This window comes from Copadichromis virginalis, linkage group LG11 (genome assembly GCF_057382275.1).
Source record: "Copadichromis virginalis isolate Kocher_CV1m ecotype Utaka linkage group LG11, C_Virginalis_male_GT1.1, whole genome shotgun sequence".
NCBI classification, from domain to species: Eukaryota; Metazoa; Chordata; class Actinopteri; order Cichliformes; family Cichlidae; genus Copadichromis; species Copadichromis virginalis.
Genome location: NC_140628.1, coordinates 25315434 through 25332853, shown reverse-complemented (window position 1 = coordinate 25332853; position 17420 = coordinate 25315434). Strand labels below are relative to the sequence as shown.

Genomic DNA, 17420 nt, shown 5'->3' with positions numbered 1-17420 from the left:
TTGTTTCATTATTTGAGTAGGAAGATGGGAAATGAGTGCATTAATGCATGTAAGGTGAACTAGCAAACACCGTCGTAGTTACATGCGGCTGTCTTCTTGTTTGATGGCAGATACTCCCTTCACCGTGGCCAAAAAGGCTAAAATGACCAAAGAAAAAGTGGAAAACAGTTAAACATGAGAGGTTTTTGGACAAAGTTTGTTTTTTCCATTGTTTAAGCACTGCTTCCAGCCAAGAGTGATGCCATAAATCCCCTATAGCTGCAGAAAAGGCTAACATTGTTATCTTTTTACAAAAAAACAGCTGAACATGAGAGGTTTTTGGACAAAGTGTGTGTTCTCCATTCTTTAAGCACTGGTTTAAGCACCGGCGTTTCAAAAGTACCGGTTTGGTACTGGTATCGGATAAAACCTAAACCATACCCATCCCTATTCTTGGATGGATCAGCTGAAGTCATGTATCTCTGTGTCAGGTCTTTGCTGGATTTTCGCCTGTTTTTTAAGGATATGACTTTTCAGATACCATCCATCATCCACCATTTTTTAGGCTTGCTACTTCTTTCTTTTGTCCAGTTTCCTCAGATTTCTTTAAGAACACACCATGCCAAGTAGTAAAATAGCTCTGTGACTAGGGATGGGTACCGGTATTCGGTGCCATGATGGCACCAGTTCTGACATAAACGGTACTAGTAGTAACCAGACCGAAAAGCAGCGCACATTTCGGTGCTTTTCCCCCCCTGAGATGTCAAGGATAGTAGGCGGGCCCAGGTACGTACGTTATTTTAGAGCAGAGCTACAGATTAAAAATGCCCAAGGCGAAGCGGTCAAAAGTCTGGCTGTACTTCACAGCAAAAGATGCAAACTCAGCAGCCTGCAACAAGTGCTTTAAGCTGATACTGTGATACTGTGCAAAGGAGGTAACACCTCAAATCTGATGAGACACCTGGCGACGCATAGCGTTTTTTTTAAAAGCCGAGAAATGTGCCGTATTTGATAGCTTGCTGCCAGACCTCACACCGAGCACATCTACTGCGGGTGTGGTGCCTGTTATCGGACCCGGAGTTAGCAACATCCCCCAAAAACCCGAAGAGGAGAGTCCTGGCCCCTAGCCCTGCCAGTGTAGCAGAAATGATGACGGATGATGATGGCAGCAGCAGCCGTTCTTCTCTGCGTGAGTAGCTTAATGTTGTTCGTGTGTAATTTACGCTGAGTAGGTTAACCACGTTATTACATTAATGCATGTAAGGTGAACTAGCAAACATCATCATAGCTACATGCGGCTGTCCTCTTTTTTTGATGGCAGATACCAGAGGTGGGACCAAGTCATTGTTTTGCAAGTCTCAAGTAAGTCTCAAGTCTTTATCCTCAAGTCTCAAGTCAAGTCTCAAGTAAGTCCAAGTAAAGTCACAAGTCTGAAATTTTGAATTTCAAGTCATTTCGAGTCTTTAAAAAAACCCGAAAAAAAGCATGTTGCAGTTTTATGCTAAATGTAAATATTAGACCATGTAATTTTTAAATCTGTGTTTTTCTCAACACATGACAAAATAGTGAACTTAGAAAATATACACAAATTGTGAAATTGCACCTCTTTAAAATGCAGCTCAATTAAACCTAGCTCCAAGAATAATTTTCACCGACAGTTCTGAGATAAGCTGCATGTTATTCTTGGATGCGGTTGTAGGACTGGCTTTAAAATCACATGACAAAAATATCATACACATTAAAAAAAACTGCATCACCAACGTAGCCTGGACAACATTTGCTAGTTAGATGAAGTCAGCTATCTCATCTTAGCATATTTATATGCATATTTATAATTATACGCTTCTTGGTGTGAGTGCATACACTCATGAAGTTTAGTAACTTCAGGTCACTGCAACAAGCCCAGGTACAGTTTACCGACGGATGGGTGCAGGACCTTGAAATGCACCGTGTAGAACGAAAGACCATCGTACGTATCATAAGTTTACCAGTCTCACAAATCGTCTTCATAAATACACATTCGTTAACCGTTTATTAATAGGACCTTTGAGCTCAACGGTAATTAATTAGTAGTGGAAATAATTTTTGGTAGCATCACAGAAATGTAGCAGTGACAATAATATTGTATGCTGTAATCCTACTGTGCAATTAGTGATACAAAAAACCTGTTTTATCCTGTGAATAAAAGTATATGTTTTTGTCAGTGTACCATAATAACAGAAGCGAAACGCAATATTGTGTCAGGACAATTCACTATTTATGCACAATAAACAAAGGAGCATAGCGCGACCATTTCTGTTCAGCGCCAGACTTGCTTGTAACCTATATCACCAATTATGTTATGAAAATGACGTATTAACTACAACAGCAGACTGACCTTTGTGTAAATGCTTGGAGCAGACTAACCTGTGAGCTGGAGTGTTCTGGGACGTTATATTTTGTCTTTGAATGGCTGCAATCCAGTCGCCTCTTTGTTACTTCGGAAACATGGCTTGAACAATTTCTCTTCAACGACATAATCCGATAACAACCGATCTCTTTACCCGTCGGCTTCCCGTGGCTGTCATGCGACCGGCTATTGCAGTTAATAATACAACAGCTTCTTGACATTTTTGTGTTTCTTTTTATCGCTGTATAACTGATTTTAATTGAAAGCCTGCGTGCGCTAGTACCGCTTGCCACGAGTTCCCAGAATCCTTTGCGGTTCTATCCGTGAATGACGTCACATTTTCAATCTCTATATAATATGCATGTTAAATTTTATATTTGGGGTGAAATATCAAGTCTTTTCAAGTAAACCGGTTCAAGTCCAATTCAAGTCCCAAGTCATTGGTGTAAAAGTCCAAGTCAAGTCACAAGTCTTAGAACATTTTTTCAAGTCAAGTCTAAAGTCATAAAATTAATGACTTGAGTCTGACTCGAGTCCAAGTCATGTGACTCGAGTCCACACCTCTGGCAGATACTCCCTTCACCGTGGCCAAAAAGGCTAAAATAACCAAAGAAAAAGTGGAAAACAGCTAAACATGAGAGGTTTTGGACAAAGTTTGTGTTTTTTCCATTGTTTAAGCACTGCTTCCAACCAAGAGTGATAGCATATAGGCCCCATAGCTGCAGAAAAGGCTAACATTGATATCTTTTTACAAAAAAACAGCTGAACATGAGAGGTTTTCGGACCAATTTTGTGTTCTCCATTCTTTAAGCACCGGTTTGAGCACCGTTTAAGCACCGGCACTGTTTCAAAAGTACCGGTTTGGCACTGGTATCGGATAAAACCTAAACGATACCCATCCCTATCTGTGACAGGCAGCAAGTAACAAAGAGCCTAAAGATGCAACTTAAATTGAGTTCTTTATAAGTTATGTGTAGGCAACACTGGTTCATCCCTTGAGTTTGGTGTCTTTTTAATGATTTAAAGGTCAGTGTTAAGTAGCTAAACCAAAAACAAAAAAAACATTCCTCTGAAAATGGTCAGGTACAAGGACTTGGCTGAAAACGAGTTATCAAAAACAAAAAAAAAGCAGCCAATGTCCAAAGAAAAGCTCTGAAAGACCTTCAGAAATCTTGGAGAACTACTGCTCAGGAGCACTTTTACAAACGCCTGGCTCCTTGGAAGAAAAACATAAAAAGATGAGGTGAGGCTCAAGACCTTTACACAGTTCTGTGTTTTACAATCCAATAGACACCAGCCTCCCAACTACCTACATAGGATATGCTAAACAAACAGTATTACAGCATATGAATTTGAGTAATATTGAAAAAATAACTATTTGAACCTCGGGGGGCATTCAGTCATATGTGACAAACTCGATCCCATACTTGCTGTCAGAGAAGCTTTAAACATGTACAACAGAGTGAGACAGCTTCTGCAAAGAGTAGAGTATTTTCTCAAAAACATTTTGGGGTTTCCACACAGAGCGAGAGGGTCAAACAATCAGAGAGTCCCAGTCAAAGTCGTCCTGGATCTCCTCACTGTTGCTGTGCAGATTCTTTAGTGGGGGACGCTGTCGTGGCGTCATCGGCTGAGGATGAATCCCAGCTGAGAAGGAAAAAAAAAGAGGACACATGGACTGAGTATATAACAAGAAGGAAGTGAGAGAATGTCAAATCATATTTTTCTATCTAAACAACTTCTTTTAAACAGACAAAACCTGCTGTCCAGATTTATAACAATTTCTGTTCAATCTTAGGAGAAAAACTGTTTTTAATTCAGTGTTTCCATAAATAGCTCTCATAGCAGAAACATGTCACTGATCTGGAAGATTATTCTAAAACAGGCTTGGGGAAAATATGAACCCATCCTGTCTTATTTCATAAAAGTAAAGAAGAAAATATGTTTTTAAGTCCAGGTCTCACCGGCTGTGCTTGCAGGCTGTGTTAGCTGTGGTCTCTGAAGACCTGGTCCCTGCATGGGCAGAGCCCGCCGCGGTGGTTGTGCACCATTGGCAGGGGGAGCTATTGAAGAGTAGGGAAGGGGTGAGGGCTGAGTGAGGCTGGAGAGGGTAGGGGGTGGGTTGAAGTTAAAGGCTGGTAAGGGTTGAGGGGCACCAGGGGCTACAGGGGAGTTATTCCCAGGGGTGATCATGCCTTTCTGAGTGAAGAAGCGGTTCAGAGAGTCGCAGAGGGAAGTGAAGACCGCCGGGTCCAGAGCCCAGTCGCAGAGCTCTGCCTGTCTCATGCTCTGAACAAGGTCTGCAAATATAAAATGAAACAGCAGATCAGAGCACGAAGGTCCAGTCTGTGGCTTTTTAAGAACAATATGAAACATCACAGGCCTTTCTTTACAAAATACAGAAAAGCTTTCAATGGATTGGATTGATTGTTTAGTGTGCATGATGTGCTTGTCTAACTTCTAAAGAGTCAGGCCGCCCAAATGACAATAAAAACACTGGAGGAATATAGCTACGACAACTCTTGTTTCTTGGCTTAATAATAACTTGCACACAGTCTGCAGACAGCCATTTTTCACAGCAGCCATTTAACATGAAACAGCCTTTCAGTCAGGTTGAAGTCTGACTGAACCTTGGTTCTTCATTCATAAGCTGAGTTGTCATGTTCTTTTTAGAGGGAAGACTCTTTCTCCTGGCAGCTCTTCTAAACAAGCCATACTTGTTCAGTGTTTTTCAGATTTTACAGCCGTGAACTTTAACATTTAACATCCTGAGGCCAGTAGAGCCTGAGATGTAGTTCTCAGAGTTCTTGAGTCTTGCACCTGGGGGGGGGGGGGGAGATTTGCTGGGACATCCACTTCTTGGAAGTTTGTGAGATTGACTGAATGTTTGATTAGGATCAGTTAATCAAGTGTATTTGATTAAAAGTGTAGGGATGATATTTATCCTATGGAAGTTGTAAATGTGTGCATGGTTTTTCAGAGGACTCTTTGCAATCTTTTGTTTTCCTGCCAATGTACGTAGCACTGAAACATGTCTGTGTTTAACCACTATTTCATGTAAATGGTCGCAGTGAAAGAGGACTGTAATCTAGGACAATAATTACTTTTACTAATCAGCTGATCATTTCTGAAAAATTGCCTAATCTCCTTTTTACAGGCCTGCTGTGAAATCTTCTAACTGCTCGCTTTATGTAGCCATCACTCCAAAATACAAAACTAAATACTTCAGTGTTACATGTGACAAAGATAAAGGTGAAACCAGAAAAGACTAAATAAATAATAATAATAATAATGATTAAATTAAATGATGAATTAATGATCAAAATGACTGAATTCCAAACACTCTATTAACTGGCTGATTAAACATTTTTACCCATGTCCTCACGACTCTAAACTCCACAGATCTATGAACCCTGATGATTGATTAATGTGCCCATTTAAACAAGAACAAAACAGACCTGGGTGACCAGTGAGGTCTATGTTTGCCCAGTCTAAGTTGCTGGCAATGCGGAAACTCTCCTTCAGAGAATCTGGGTTACTGAACCAGTCAGCTGGCACCGCTACAAGTGGAAGGCAAGAAGGCAACTTTAGAAGCATTGAACTTTTATACAGTTTATGCATTTCTGGTTTGAGAAAGTCACATGAGACTTACTTAATTGTGAAATGCGCTCAGTGTCGGCAGGATGTGCAGCTGGTGCAGCCAATGCAGGTGGTGCAATTTGTGCGGTTGCAGGATGGGGGGACATGGGTAGCAGAGTTGGAGTGTGAAGTGGGGTAATGTCATTATTTGGGATCACCAGGGGAACTATATCCGCTGGAAAGAAAAGAGGCAATTCCTTTAATCCATCTATGCAGAATCTAAACTGTACAGAGTCAAAACACAGATACACACATGCCACTTACACTGCGAGCCTCCCCTCTCGCGCACTGTCCTGAACAGAGACTTGAAAGACGCATACAGATCAGGTAAGTTGAGCTCGTCAAAGGTGAAACGCAGCAAGGGATCAGTAGGGGGGTTTACTGAAACGACGGGAGGGGCGACGGCTGATGATGGGACAGTCAGTTCGGATGAGTGATTGGGTCCCGAGACGATGCAAATGGGAACAGCTGTCGGATCAGGCGCGCAGGAGAAAGCGGGAACAGACACAGGGTCTGAAGTCACAGGAAAAGACAGCGCAGCGTCAGAGAAGGAGGGAGCAGCTGGAGACGCTGTAGACATGTTGGCAGGAGCCAGAGGTGTAGCAGAAGCAGGGGGGATGGAGAAAGTGGGGCCAGGTGGGTGAGAAGGTGGGAAAGAAGTGATGGATGACATAGGGGCTGCAGGTGGGAGCACCGCTGATGGCGAGACGGATGGATGAGGGACAGGGAGACTGGAGACAGAGGTGGGCATGTAGGGAGATGGTTGCTGTAAAGATAAGAATAAGGTGTTATGAAGAGCAAGGTGTTGTTTAATTAAAGTAAACCTTATAAAAGGAGTGAGAAAGTGACTGTACTTTGCATGGGGGAGGAGAGAGGGAGGCAGACTGTGGTGACTGCTGCTGGATGCCTCCAAGTGACTCTGAGTTAAAGAGCTGTTGGTCTGTGTGTGAAGCTGATTGAGGCTGACGAGGAGAGAGCCCCGTCTCTGCTTTTAGTTCCTGCAGTTGAGGAACCTGTAACAGCACAGCATAAATACTTTCAACAGCAACAAAAAAAAAGTTGTCAATATCCTGCAGGCTAATATATATATTAAATGTTAAATAAGACTGAGCACCTCCACTACAGCCAGAAATTACCTCCTTTCAAAAAAAAAAAACCAACTCCCTTTTAGCTCTCAGCTTTTATCAAAAAAGAAAGTTTGCTCAGTCTAATCTTAAAACTAGAGATGCTGTTTGTCTCCTAAATCCAAACTGGGAGTTGGCTCCACTGGGGAGGGGCCCGGAAGCTGAACTTTTAAAGACCCGGGGAAGCACATTGGTACACTTCTTTTCATAGGACGTAGCCATACCAAAACTGATATCTTAGTCCATCTTAATGTTCTCACACATTGCAAATAATGGCATAATTAGAAAAATGTGGCGGTTTTAATAATCTGCCACATGCTTGAGGTTTGGTTAAGAGTTTTAAGCGTTAATGGGCTATAATTTACATCTGTGTTTGCACTTTATGTGGTCTCATTATGTATTTGACAGGTGGAGAATAAAGGTTTGTCACAAAAAAACACCCCGAAAACCAAAAACATACATCCTCTCTCTCCTCGTCCTCTTCAGGATAGGAACGTTTAGGTGCCCTCACTTGATGTCCGTCTGAAGGTCCATCCATTGTCCAATAGGAACCCTGGAAAGACACCACAGGTTTGTGAACTCATGCTCTTTTTTTTAAACAGTCATCAATCTCAAATGATGAAAACTCCAACAGTAGGTAGAAGTAACTCACCTTGCCAGGGTCGTTCTGCGGTCGAGGAACTTTCCTGAAGCATTTATTAAGGGACAGATTGTGTCGAATGGAATTCTGTTGGGAATGACATGTGTCAGGAATGTCCAGTAAAGCAGATGTTACACTGACTACACTTTAGTGACATATTATTACTGCTCGCCCACACTGATAATATGTTGTAGCTTACTTTCCATCCGCGGCCCGCCCGGCTGTAGTAGGGGAAAGTGTCACTGATCCAGGTGTAAATGTCATTTAAACTCAGTTTCCTCTCAGGTGCAGCGGCTATTGCCATGGCGATTAGAGTAGCATAGCTGTGAGGGGGTTTCCCTTTACAGTTAGAAGGGGAGGGGTCCGGCACTGAGGGTAGAAAGTCTCCTTTCTCCCTCCCTCTGTCTTTTTTCTTCTCCTTCTCCCCTCCTCCTCCTCTCGCTTTCCCAGAGCGCAGGCTGCTGATTCCCAGCTGGGGCAACCAGTCAATACTGGTAAGACTGGAGTCCAAGTCAGAGGACATTTTTCAGTTTTAGTTTGTTTTGTTTTTTTCTCAGTCCAGGCTCTGAAGGATCAGAAGAGAAAGTACTGGATCAACAAGTCTTTTTACATTTTGCTTACTCTGAATATAGTAGGCAGTCAAAACACTGAGCACTCCCACAGAGGATTTCCCTCTGCCTGTAACTGTGTCAGCAGTCCTGTTCCTGTACTTCCCAACTAGCGTCTATTACACACCAGTAAGTTCAGACAGAAGACACTTTGTGCTGCTCGGGAAACTTTCCACTCACCAGCAAAGCCATAGCATGACTATAGGTACATATGTTTGCCAATTCCAACTACTTGTGTTGTTTTCTGAGAAGGAAGAATGACTTACTTACCTCTGTATGGTCACTCGAGGCCCAAGGCCTTCAGAAGTGTTAATGGCTTATGTTGTCATCAGCTGTGCACAGCTGCTAACAAACTGCTGTACGTCCTCTCCTTCAGGTCTCTGTCCTCAGCATGTCGGTCCCCGCAGGGCTGCAGTCATACCTTCGGCTAGTGAAAGTTTGTGTAACTTTGGAGAAATATACACACAAAAAACTTATCCGACAGCTTCCTTTTTCGCTCTCCCTCCCTCTCTTTGCTTCCCCTCCCTTTCTGGTTTACCAGAATTACGTCACTCACTCCTCCTCCTGCGTGATATCACTCTATGCACCGCCTCTGGGAGCTGGTTCCACCTCTTTACTCTTTCACCAGCCTTTTCTCTGCCTGTCAGGTTCTGGTTACAGATAATGCACCTGAATTTTCCACTAAGACAAGTCCAAGCTGTTATGCAAGGTACAAGGGTCTGATTCATATACACAAACACACACAGAGCAGATTTAAAGTAGCAGCATCGCTTTATTGGTACAGCTCTTTACAGTGGGACACAATGGTAGGACATGGGTCTCTTTACAGAGCGCTGAAGAAAGCAAGGAGGCCGGTGTCAGGAGACGGATGCGCCAGAAGCTTCTGAATCTGTCAACACAGTTTACGACATGGGTTAGCCATGTAATCGTATAAATTTTGGCATGTTCACACGCGCAAAAACAGGTGTCTGATTGCTGCACCCTTTACAACAAAAGGTCAGTGGGGATAAGTCGCAAATTATTACCACTCACAACAGCTTATTGTGTGTGTGTTTGTGTGTGTGAGAGAGTGGGGGAGAGCGTGCATGGGCCATTTCTGTTGCACCTGGTTTTTGTTTGTGTTTTTTGTCTGTTTTGTGTGACTTTAATGTTTAGCTCTGTTTGAATTTTCCCTTTTTTTTTTTTTATTCAGCCCCTGAATGCCAAAACATTATCTTATGCATGTCTGAGCATAGACATCATCAAACATTTAAACTGACATGCTGTATCACTGCAAGAAAAGAATAAAGTAATTTTGAATTTGATGATAGCAAACTGTCTCCAAAAAGCTGGGATGAGGGAAAACAAAGGGTTGGAATTAAAACAGCTGGAGGAACATTTTGCAACTAATTAGGTTTACTGGCAACAGATTGAAGTGTATTTCTTTTTTCTCACCAAAGAAAAGGATTAAAAAAAAATTAAAGGAATTTGTGTTAATATTGTAGTTATTGTGTAATTACTTTAATAATGATGATATAAACACAGAAATGTGTATTTTGCTCATTTTTTTGTTTGGTTTTCTTTAGGGGGTTAAGCCTGTTCAGTGTCTGTTTTGTACATTGACCACCAACTGTTTATGGAATCTAATATGTGTTGACTGAATAAACTAAGCTAAACAATACTGAGTCAGGAGGGCGACAGGAAGCATCTGTAGCAGGTACCTCCTTGAAGTTGGGGTGTTTGGCATCTTGAACCAGCTGCAGCAGAACAGCCTCTGTGGTGGTGAGGTATGCTCCGCTCTGTTTCAGTCGTGACAGAGCAAACAAACGATCCGTTTGGCTGAGGAGGGAAGTGAAAACGTTATAGTAAAGTGCACATGTAACTTCCCCAAGGCACACTCATTCCGTGTGTGTGACATCTCTTACTGCAATGAAAAAATACTGTTCAAATACACCGATACCTTCTGGATGACACGGCGTCAGCTACAATATGAACCTCTATCCCCTTCTCGAGCAGATCAAAAGCTGTGCACTGAGCAAAAGACAAGGAGGAAAGTTTTCTATTTGTCAACTAAAACTGCAAACTCAGTCAAACACAGTTACAAAATTACATATTTATGTTACTTAATGACAGTGTAATAAATTAATAATCACCTAACATCATTACCTCCACCACTCTGTTTTTGTGATTAAAACTTAACACTTAGCCGACATTATAAAGATACAATATCTTGCATGCATCCAAGTGCACCTTAAATTATTATATTTATGTCATTTCTGCAGGTCACAGATAAACTGCTTGTTGCTTCTTTTGTGGAACAACTGATAAGACACATACTGATGTGACATGCATTGTTTGTGCATGTTAGAGAATCCAGTTGAAGACTAACGTCTCCATATAATTGTCTCCTGATAACTACAACTATGCTTCGCATATAAAATATACATTTGAAAAATATGAAAGAGTTGGTGCCTCATTGAATAATTGTATGCTCAGAATAACAGATACTGAATGTCACTCTATTCAAAATACCCAAGTCAATGGAAAGATTTTGTTTCGTTTTAACGGCGCAGATGCTGAATCCCATTTGTGTCTTACAGCGATACAGGCGTGAGCCTCTATTCCACACAGTATGGCTTGTTTGGGGTTCCCCAGGGCCTCCAGCTCCTTCTGCACCTCCTCTATCATCATGGTGAATGAAGTTTTAGCATGGGCCTTTAGGTCCTCAGCTCCCAGCTCTGGTACTGTGGGCCCAAGACCTTTAGGATATTGCTCTGTCAAAATGGGGGGGATGCCCAGGATACGACTGGCCTGTCAGAGAAGAGGAGAAACCTGGCAAATCTGATTCAGACTCTCCAAATTATTCATCCTCGACAACTGTGCTGATGAGGAGAACCAACCTGGAGCAGTCTGGCTGCATTGCTGACAATGTTGGTGAACTGGAAGATGTTGGGTCTGAACTTCTCCTGCATATCGCACAGGAAAAGCACTGCATCCTTGGTGGAGAGCCTGCCAATGTTTGCCACTACAAGAGCAAGGTCACAGAAGGCATTCAGGTAGATTTAATACCATCTTGTACTATCATCAGAGAGATTTGAAGTAAAATTTATAAAGGTGAAACTTTATAAGTTTTATAGCTTACAACTGTAGCACAGCTGCTTGTTGCAGTCTTTAACCATTATTTGGACAATCGTAGACTCTAGCTAACCTGTCAGCATGAGTCTAAAATGGTGCGTTTTCTTCCTTGTAGGACATTATTTCCTTCTTTGATATTGCACTGTTTTGATAACAAAGGCACCAGTGACAACTCAAAAACAGCTAGACTCAAAGGAATTTGCTAAGATCATGGCTCGTTTTAGCGAATTAAAGCATAAGAAATGTCACTTACTCTTGTTGCTTTAATAGTCCAGAGGTGAGGTAGAGAGTAGTGGGTAACAGGCTGAAGGGGACTGCAGAAACTTTAACTGTCAGGTTAAAGTATTATTTCCCATGTGACGTCGCCTGTGTAAACCAAATAAAATATTTACATGTCTTACTTGTAATAGAAAAAAGAACGACCGAATTTAATATTGCAGACAAAATTGCGTATATGTAATCATATTAACTAATAATAAATAAGTATATTTGTTATTAAAGAGTTAATATATTAGCATCTATAGTCGGATGTAAAAAATAAAAACTAACCTAGCACGAAGCTAAGAAGACCACGGAGTTCAACTTCGGCTTCAGCCTTTCTTTGACAGGCGCTGCCTTCCTGGGAGCGATTATTGACCAATAGTATTGCGAGCTGTAGAGATTGACGCTTCTTTTGCGCCAATAGCCGCCGCTGCTGAGCAAATGTTGAGGTGGTTGGAAACCATAAAGTAACCCGGAGTGGTGAACCAAAGATGTCTGACACTGCAGAGTCCCCAACAGAGACGCAGAAAGAAGAAACACAGCCGCCGTCAGACGACTCGACGACAAATGACGAGAAGAAGAAAAGTAAGAGAGCGGAAAATAACTTCTCAGTTACGGGAAAACAATTGTGTTTCTGATGACTGTTGCTAATGCTAAAGAAAACACATCCGGATGTGTGACGTACAATATGATTGACAGTGAAAGTCGGCCACTAGGGTGGAAGCATGTTCTCTCTTCAGCCAATAAGCGCGTCGTTTTCTAGCAAGTGGTACTGCCGGTTTGGGGAACAGCTGAAGCTAATGCTAATAAACATTACATGTATTTTGTATTCTTATATGTTACATAGTTCACAGAAAGTCTCTGTTTTGCCATATTTGATCAAATATACTAACCAGTCGTCTCAATAGCAACATATTCTGCGTGCAAATGCAACAAGGATCTTAAGGAGCTACACTTGGCTCAAATCTCTTAAAATGTCACAAAATCCATGGAGCTGAAAATCTGGGATATGTTAAGAAGAGAACATAAACTAGAATATATAAAACTTGCATGGTGTGCCTACGACTGTGAGTTTAAACCTAATAAAATAGTTTATAGAGTCGAATCCTGGACTGCAAAAGGAATAACAACAGCTACTACTGATCTTCTGATCTACACAAAGGGGAAATTAAAAGGCTTTGAAAGATTGATATCACTTTATAATATGACCTCTAAAAACATAACTTTTTCTGTTGGCTCCCGATGTGCGATTACTTTGAACATACCACTAAAAATAGAACATTCCATCTCAATTCATAATTTTTTTTTACATTTGCTGCTCAACTGTCTCCATTTGCCTAAAAATGTTAAGCTCCAAAGTTTTCATATATATACAAACCACTGCTGTTAAAATATTAGCTTCATAAATCAAATACTTTTAAAGATATATTTGTTTTAATAAATTGTCCATCAATCCACTCCCAGGATACTCACTTAGGCGATGTTTGAACATCGAAAAACTATAAAAGATAAGCCAGATGTTTTCACTGGCCTCTCTTGCCATAAAAGTCAGTCAATATCTGTAGTTTGGGACTGATCTAAAAAGATCTGAATATTTCCTTGTTCTACAAAAAACAATTCAAGCAGTTCAAAGTTCCATACTAAGAACATACTAATGAAAGTAATAATAATAGGTAATAAGAGACAAACAGCAACTATTTTTGAATGATATATAGCTAATGCAAAATAAAATGACTATAATACTTTTTAACATGAACTTCTTAGTCACAAAAGGGAAGAAAATACTACTTTCCTTCAACCTTCCTGCTGGATTTACCAGAAATATGAGTAGACAGTCTAATGAACAAAATTAGGAGTTTGCAGATGTTATATCAATTATAACTACGGAAATAACGTTAAATATATGCATATTTTTCATTTTTGAGACCTACTGCACTGGAAACATTCAAGAGTAAAGAAAATAAGAAAAGTAAAGATAATAACTCACTTAACCTGCGTAGTTTTGCAGGACTAATTTGCACAAATACCACAACAGAAATTTAAATTAAAATGAGGTAAAGAGACAGCTTAGTCTGTATGTAGCCAGACATCTAATTTCAATTTTGCAATACCCTGCCTAAAATTTAATGAAACAAATGAATGAGGTCATAGTAACTTATAACTAGATTTTAGTAATTGAATTAGATCTGGGTGTTGAATGTTGTTTATATTACTATTAGAGGTTATGTTTAAGCTTAGGCACTGTTTGGGGTTTTTTTTGGGGGGGGGGGTTCTGCCCTTCAGAAAAGCTGATGTGAAAGCACACGAAGACAAGAAGTTAAAGGCGGTTATTATGCACATTCCACATTAAACACATCACAAAAAATAACAACACCTAGAGCAATATGAAATTAAAATTTCCACAGGGGAGTGTTTGATATTTCACCAAAACACTATTGGGGGAAAATATTACAGTAACATTTTTGAACTCTGTGCAGCACTGGCTTAGTTGCATAGGTAGATGTTTACTTGGGATGAGGGTTTGCCTTTACAGTGTTTTTGTTTTTCCACCATGGTATAATGTAGTGTCTATGCATCAGTGACTGCACCTTCCCAGAAATTCCACTGTAAATTCAAGTTGAGATTTGCCTGTGCCAGTTGGCGTTGCAACAATGTTGAATAACTTTCAGTTTTGTTTTCTTCATTTTTATAGTCGATGTGCTGTTGAAGGCAGTGGGAGACACTCCTATAATGAAAACAAAGAAGTGGGCAGTGGACAGGGGGAGAACAGTACAGTCTCTTTCACAATTCATATCTCGCTTCCTCAAGCTTGATGCCAATGAACAACTAGTAAGCATGACATTTTTTTCTACCAGCTTGTTAATTTTTGAAGTCTTATAATGGACATGATTTAAAAACCAATTATGAAAACTAAATCTTTTTTTTCTTTTCTCAGTTCATCTATGTTAACCAGTCTTTTGCCCCCTCACCGGATCAAGAAGTAGGGGTCCTCTTTGATGTGAGTGTAGTTTTAAATGGGGCAGCACACACAGACATACAGTTTATCAACAACATTATGTTCCCTGTTGTTTTATTAATTTAATAGCGCACAGTCTGGAGTTACAGACTGAGTTGGTCTTCACTGAAATATTACATCAGTAGCACTAGTGTTAGGCAAGTATTTAACTGGGTCCAAACTTCTTTGGACACTTCTTTTTGCCTCTGTACATCAGCTCAATTAATTTTTAACTCAAACCATCAAAATGTGACTAAAGTGCAGACTTTCAGCTTTAACTCAAGAGTTTTTTTCTTTTTGTTTTTGTTGTTTTTTTAATACAGAATCCATTTTCAGAGGTGCAAAATTAATTGGACAAATGAACATCATTTTAAATATAAGTATTGTTTTTAGTAATTGAAAGAAAATCCTTTGTAGTCAGAGACTGCCTGAGCTCTAGAACCCAGAGACCTCACTAAATGCTGCGTTTCCTCTCTTAAGCGTTTTGACCTTTACTGCAGCCAGTTGCTGCTTCATTGTGGTTCTCTCCACAACCAATAACTGAAAATCTGCTCTATCAGGTTGACATGAGGCCACTGACATGGCTATTGAAGTATATCTAATTTCTTGGCCGTGAGAAACTCTTGAGTCGCTTTTGCAGTACGTTTTGGGTCATTATCCATTTGGACTGTGAAGTGCTGTCTGCACAGTTTTGAAGCATTTAGCTGACTCTGAGCAGAGAGTGTAACCCTGCACACTTCACAATTTGTCCTGCTCCTTCTACCAGCAGTGACATCATCAGTAAACACCAGTGCCCAGCTTCCACTGGCATTTCCTCCACCAGATAATGTCATATGCTTCGTGAGCTGTTCTTTCCTTCTCCATACTTTTCTCTTCCCATTGTTCTGATACAAATGAATCTAATCAGACCTTCTTGTTCTTGAGGGGTTTACATGTTATTGTAAAGCCTCTATATTTCTATTCATGAAACGGTCTCTTGCTTGTGGACCTGAACAATGCTACTGCTTTATCCACTTGAGTTGTTGTCTGTGTTTTTTCAGGCCATTTGGTGTTGCCTGACCAGATTCCTCCCTGTTTAAGAATGAGCCAGATTGTTAACTTAACCACTCCTAAAATTTTTTGCTGTCTCTCTGATGGCATTACTTTGTTTTTCCAGCCTAATGAAGGTTCCTTTACTTGCATGAAACTACTGTTTGGACATCTTATCGAGAGTTCCAGTTAAAGCTGCCAAATGCATGTTCAACACTTGGAAATAACTCCAGATCTTTTATCTACTTAATTTGTTGTTAAATAACAAGGGAACCTGCTTCACCTGGTGATTACTCTGGAAGTCTTTGTATAAAAATCATTGTGGTTCCTAGGCAGTTAATGAAAACTTCTGTTGAACCCCTTAAACTAATGCTGGACATCTGCACTTCAATCACATCTTGTTTTCTTGATTTAAAATCCACTGTGGTGGAGTATAGATGCAAAATTAACAGAGGGGAGAAAACGGTCAATGTCCAAAAACGTATGAAACTTCTAGACCTAACTGTTTCTGCAGGTTCAGCCTGTGTGACTGGACAGGTCATGCAGAGCTTCTACCAGCAGAGGGTGCAATAAGAGACAAGCCTTCTGTGACATAATCTTAAATCCTTGAGCACTGGTAAATGTCTTAACAAGTAACAGTAAAAACGTCAAAGTCTAGATCAGTGGTTGGCTGATCACCTCTCTGCTCTCACTGCTAGATCAATATCTAGTTAAAAGGTCCTTTCTGATGTCACAACAGCAGTTAACACTGATTTTAGACTTTGTTGACAGCTCACTCCTGTGTTTGACAGTTTAACTTCAACGTTTGTATTCCCGTCTTTTTGTCTTTCAGTGTTTTGGAAGTGATGGCAAGCTGATTCTACATTATTGTAAATCTCAAGCCTGGGGTTAGCTGCTTTCTACAACTACATTTTCCCTCCTATCCCCATCCTTAACTTCAAAACACGACAACATAGTGTTGTCTTTCCCCTTTGCTGTTTGCTGTCTTACAGGTTTTTTTGTAAATACACTGTAAATAAATTATTGTGTATATCATAAAAGTCTTGACACTGTTCTTGTTTTTTGTTCTGTTGCTAATCTGGGGAAATGTACATAAGGTACTATAATGTTAATAAAAATAATAAAATAGAGCTGTAATGCAGTGGAACTTAAACTGCTGCTTAAAGTTTAGGGAGGGTTAGTGAAGGCCACCGCTGAAAAGGGACAGACACGGGAAGAGAGGGGGCACTATAGTAACAGATGGACTTAGAGGGATTACATGATTCAGGGTGGGTTTGTGTCATAAATTACCAAGAAAGACAGTAAAGGGAGTAGAGTGGCTTGGAGACAGACATGCAGTCACTCCATTGGTTCGCATCTCCATCGGAGGAGGATTACACGGGGCTTGCAGCCGGAGAGGTAAGGGCCACTGATGCTCACACTGGAGAAGGAAAGCTGATGCACAGAGAAAAGATGAAGAGAGTAGCAACAGAGAGGGTATTCAAGATGGAGCAGCTGAACTAAAGTTATGAACGAGCTTTTTGATTAAGGGCTTATCAAGAAGGCAGAGAAAAACCACAATGTAAGTTCACTGCAAGGCAGTGAAATATGTTTTATGATGGACATGAAAGACTACAGAGGGCGAGAACAAAGTCTGGTAGGT

At 40.6% G+C, this 17420-nt stretch overlaps 3 protein-coding genes across 3 annotated transcripts; 1 reads left to right on the top strand and 2 right to left on the bottom strand.

Annotated features, from left to right (window-relative positions):
* Positions 1 to 3359: 3359 nt before the first annotated feature.
* foxj2 (forkhead box J2) lies at positions 3360 to 8898 on the bottom strand. The gene is made up of 10 exons (XM_085471563.1): positions 8650 to 8898; positions 7971 to 8336; positions 7784 to 7858; positions 7592 to 7684; positions 6862 to 7020; positions 6272 to 6773; positions 6021 to 6182; positions 5827 to 5928; positions 4333 to 4668; positions 3360 to 4015 (listed from the first exon to the last, which is right to left on the bottom strand). Exons 2-10 carry the CDS (start codon positions 8292 to 8294, stop codon positions 3903 to 3905), a joined length of 1866 nt encoding a protein of 621 aa, XP_085327689.1. The 5' UTR covers positions 8295 to 8336; positions 8650 to 8898; the 3' UTR covers positions 3360 to 3902.
* A 233-nt stretch (positions 8899 to 9131) lies between these two features.
* Positions 9132 to 12124, bottom strand: isoc2 (isochorismatase domain containing 2). Its single transcript, XM_085471564.1, has 7 exons — positions 12043 to 12124; positions 11747 to 11859; positions 11259 to 11383; positions 10957 to 11169; positions 10319 to 10389; positions 10080 to 10197; positions 9132 to 9268 (listed from the first exon to the last, which is right to left on the bottom strand). Coding segments are annotated over exons 2-7 (594 nt in total). The 5' UTR covers positions 11748 to 11859; positions 12043 to 12124; the 3' UTR covers positions 9132 to 9202.
* Positions 12125 to 12166: 42 nt separating this feature from the next.
* Positions 12167 to 16823, top strand: atg12 (ATG12 autophagy related 12 homolog (S. cerevisiae)). Its single transcript, XM_085471565.1, has 4 exons — positions 12167 to 12339; positions 14447 to 14583; positions 14690 to 14752; positions 16611 to 16823. Exons 1-4 carry the CDS (start codon positions 12246 to 12248, stop codon positions 16668 to 16670), a joined length of 354 nt encoding a protein of 117 aa, XP_085327691.1. The 5' UTR covers positions 12167 to 12245; the 3' UTR covers positions 16671 to 16823.
* Positions 16824 to 17420: the final 597 nt, after the last annotated feature.

What these genes read in the sequence shown, in the direction of transcription:
- foxj2 (XM_085471563.1), bottom strand. Translation starts at nt 8,294, where the DNA reads ATGTCCTCTGACTTGGACTCCAGTCTTACCAGTATTGACTGGTTGCCC. An exon ending in TCTCTCCTCCCCCATGCAAA is followed by an intron (nt 6,774 to 6,861) that starts GTACAGTCACTT and finishes TTATCTTTACAG; the next exon opens with CAACCATCTCCCTACATGCC. An exon ending in ACAGCCTGCAAGCACAGCCG is followed by an intron (nt 4,016 to 4,332) that starts GTGAGACCTGGA and finishes TTTCCTTCTCAG; the next exon opens with CTGGGATTCATCCTCAGCCG.
- isoc2 (XM_085471564.1), bottom strand. An exon ending in ATGCAGCCAGACTGCTCCAG is followed by an intron (nt 11,170 to 11,258) that starts GTTGGTTCTCCT and finishes CTTCTCTGACAG; the next exon opens with GCCAGTCGTATCCTGGGCAT. An exon ending in AGGCTCACGCCTGTATCGCT is followed by an intron (nt 10,390 to 10,956) that starts GTAAGACACAAA and finishes TCTTTTGCTCAG; the next exon opens with TGCACAGCTTTTGATCTGCT.
- atg12 (XM_085471565.1), top strand. Translation starts at nt 12,246, where the DNA reads ATGTCTGACACTGCAGAGTCCCCAACAGAGACGCAGAAAGAAGAAACA. An exon ending in AAATGACGAGAAGAAGAAAA is followed by an intron (nt 12,340 to 14,446) that starts GTAAGAGAGCGG and finishes TCATTTTTATAG; the next exon opens with TCGATGTGCTGTTGAAGGCA. An exon ending in TTGATGCCAATGAACAACTA is followed by an intron (nt 14,584 to 14,689) that starts GTAAGCATGACA and finishes TTCTTTTCTCAG; the next exon opens with TTCATCTATGTTAACCAGTC.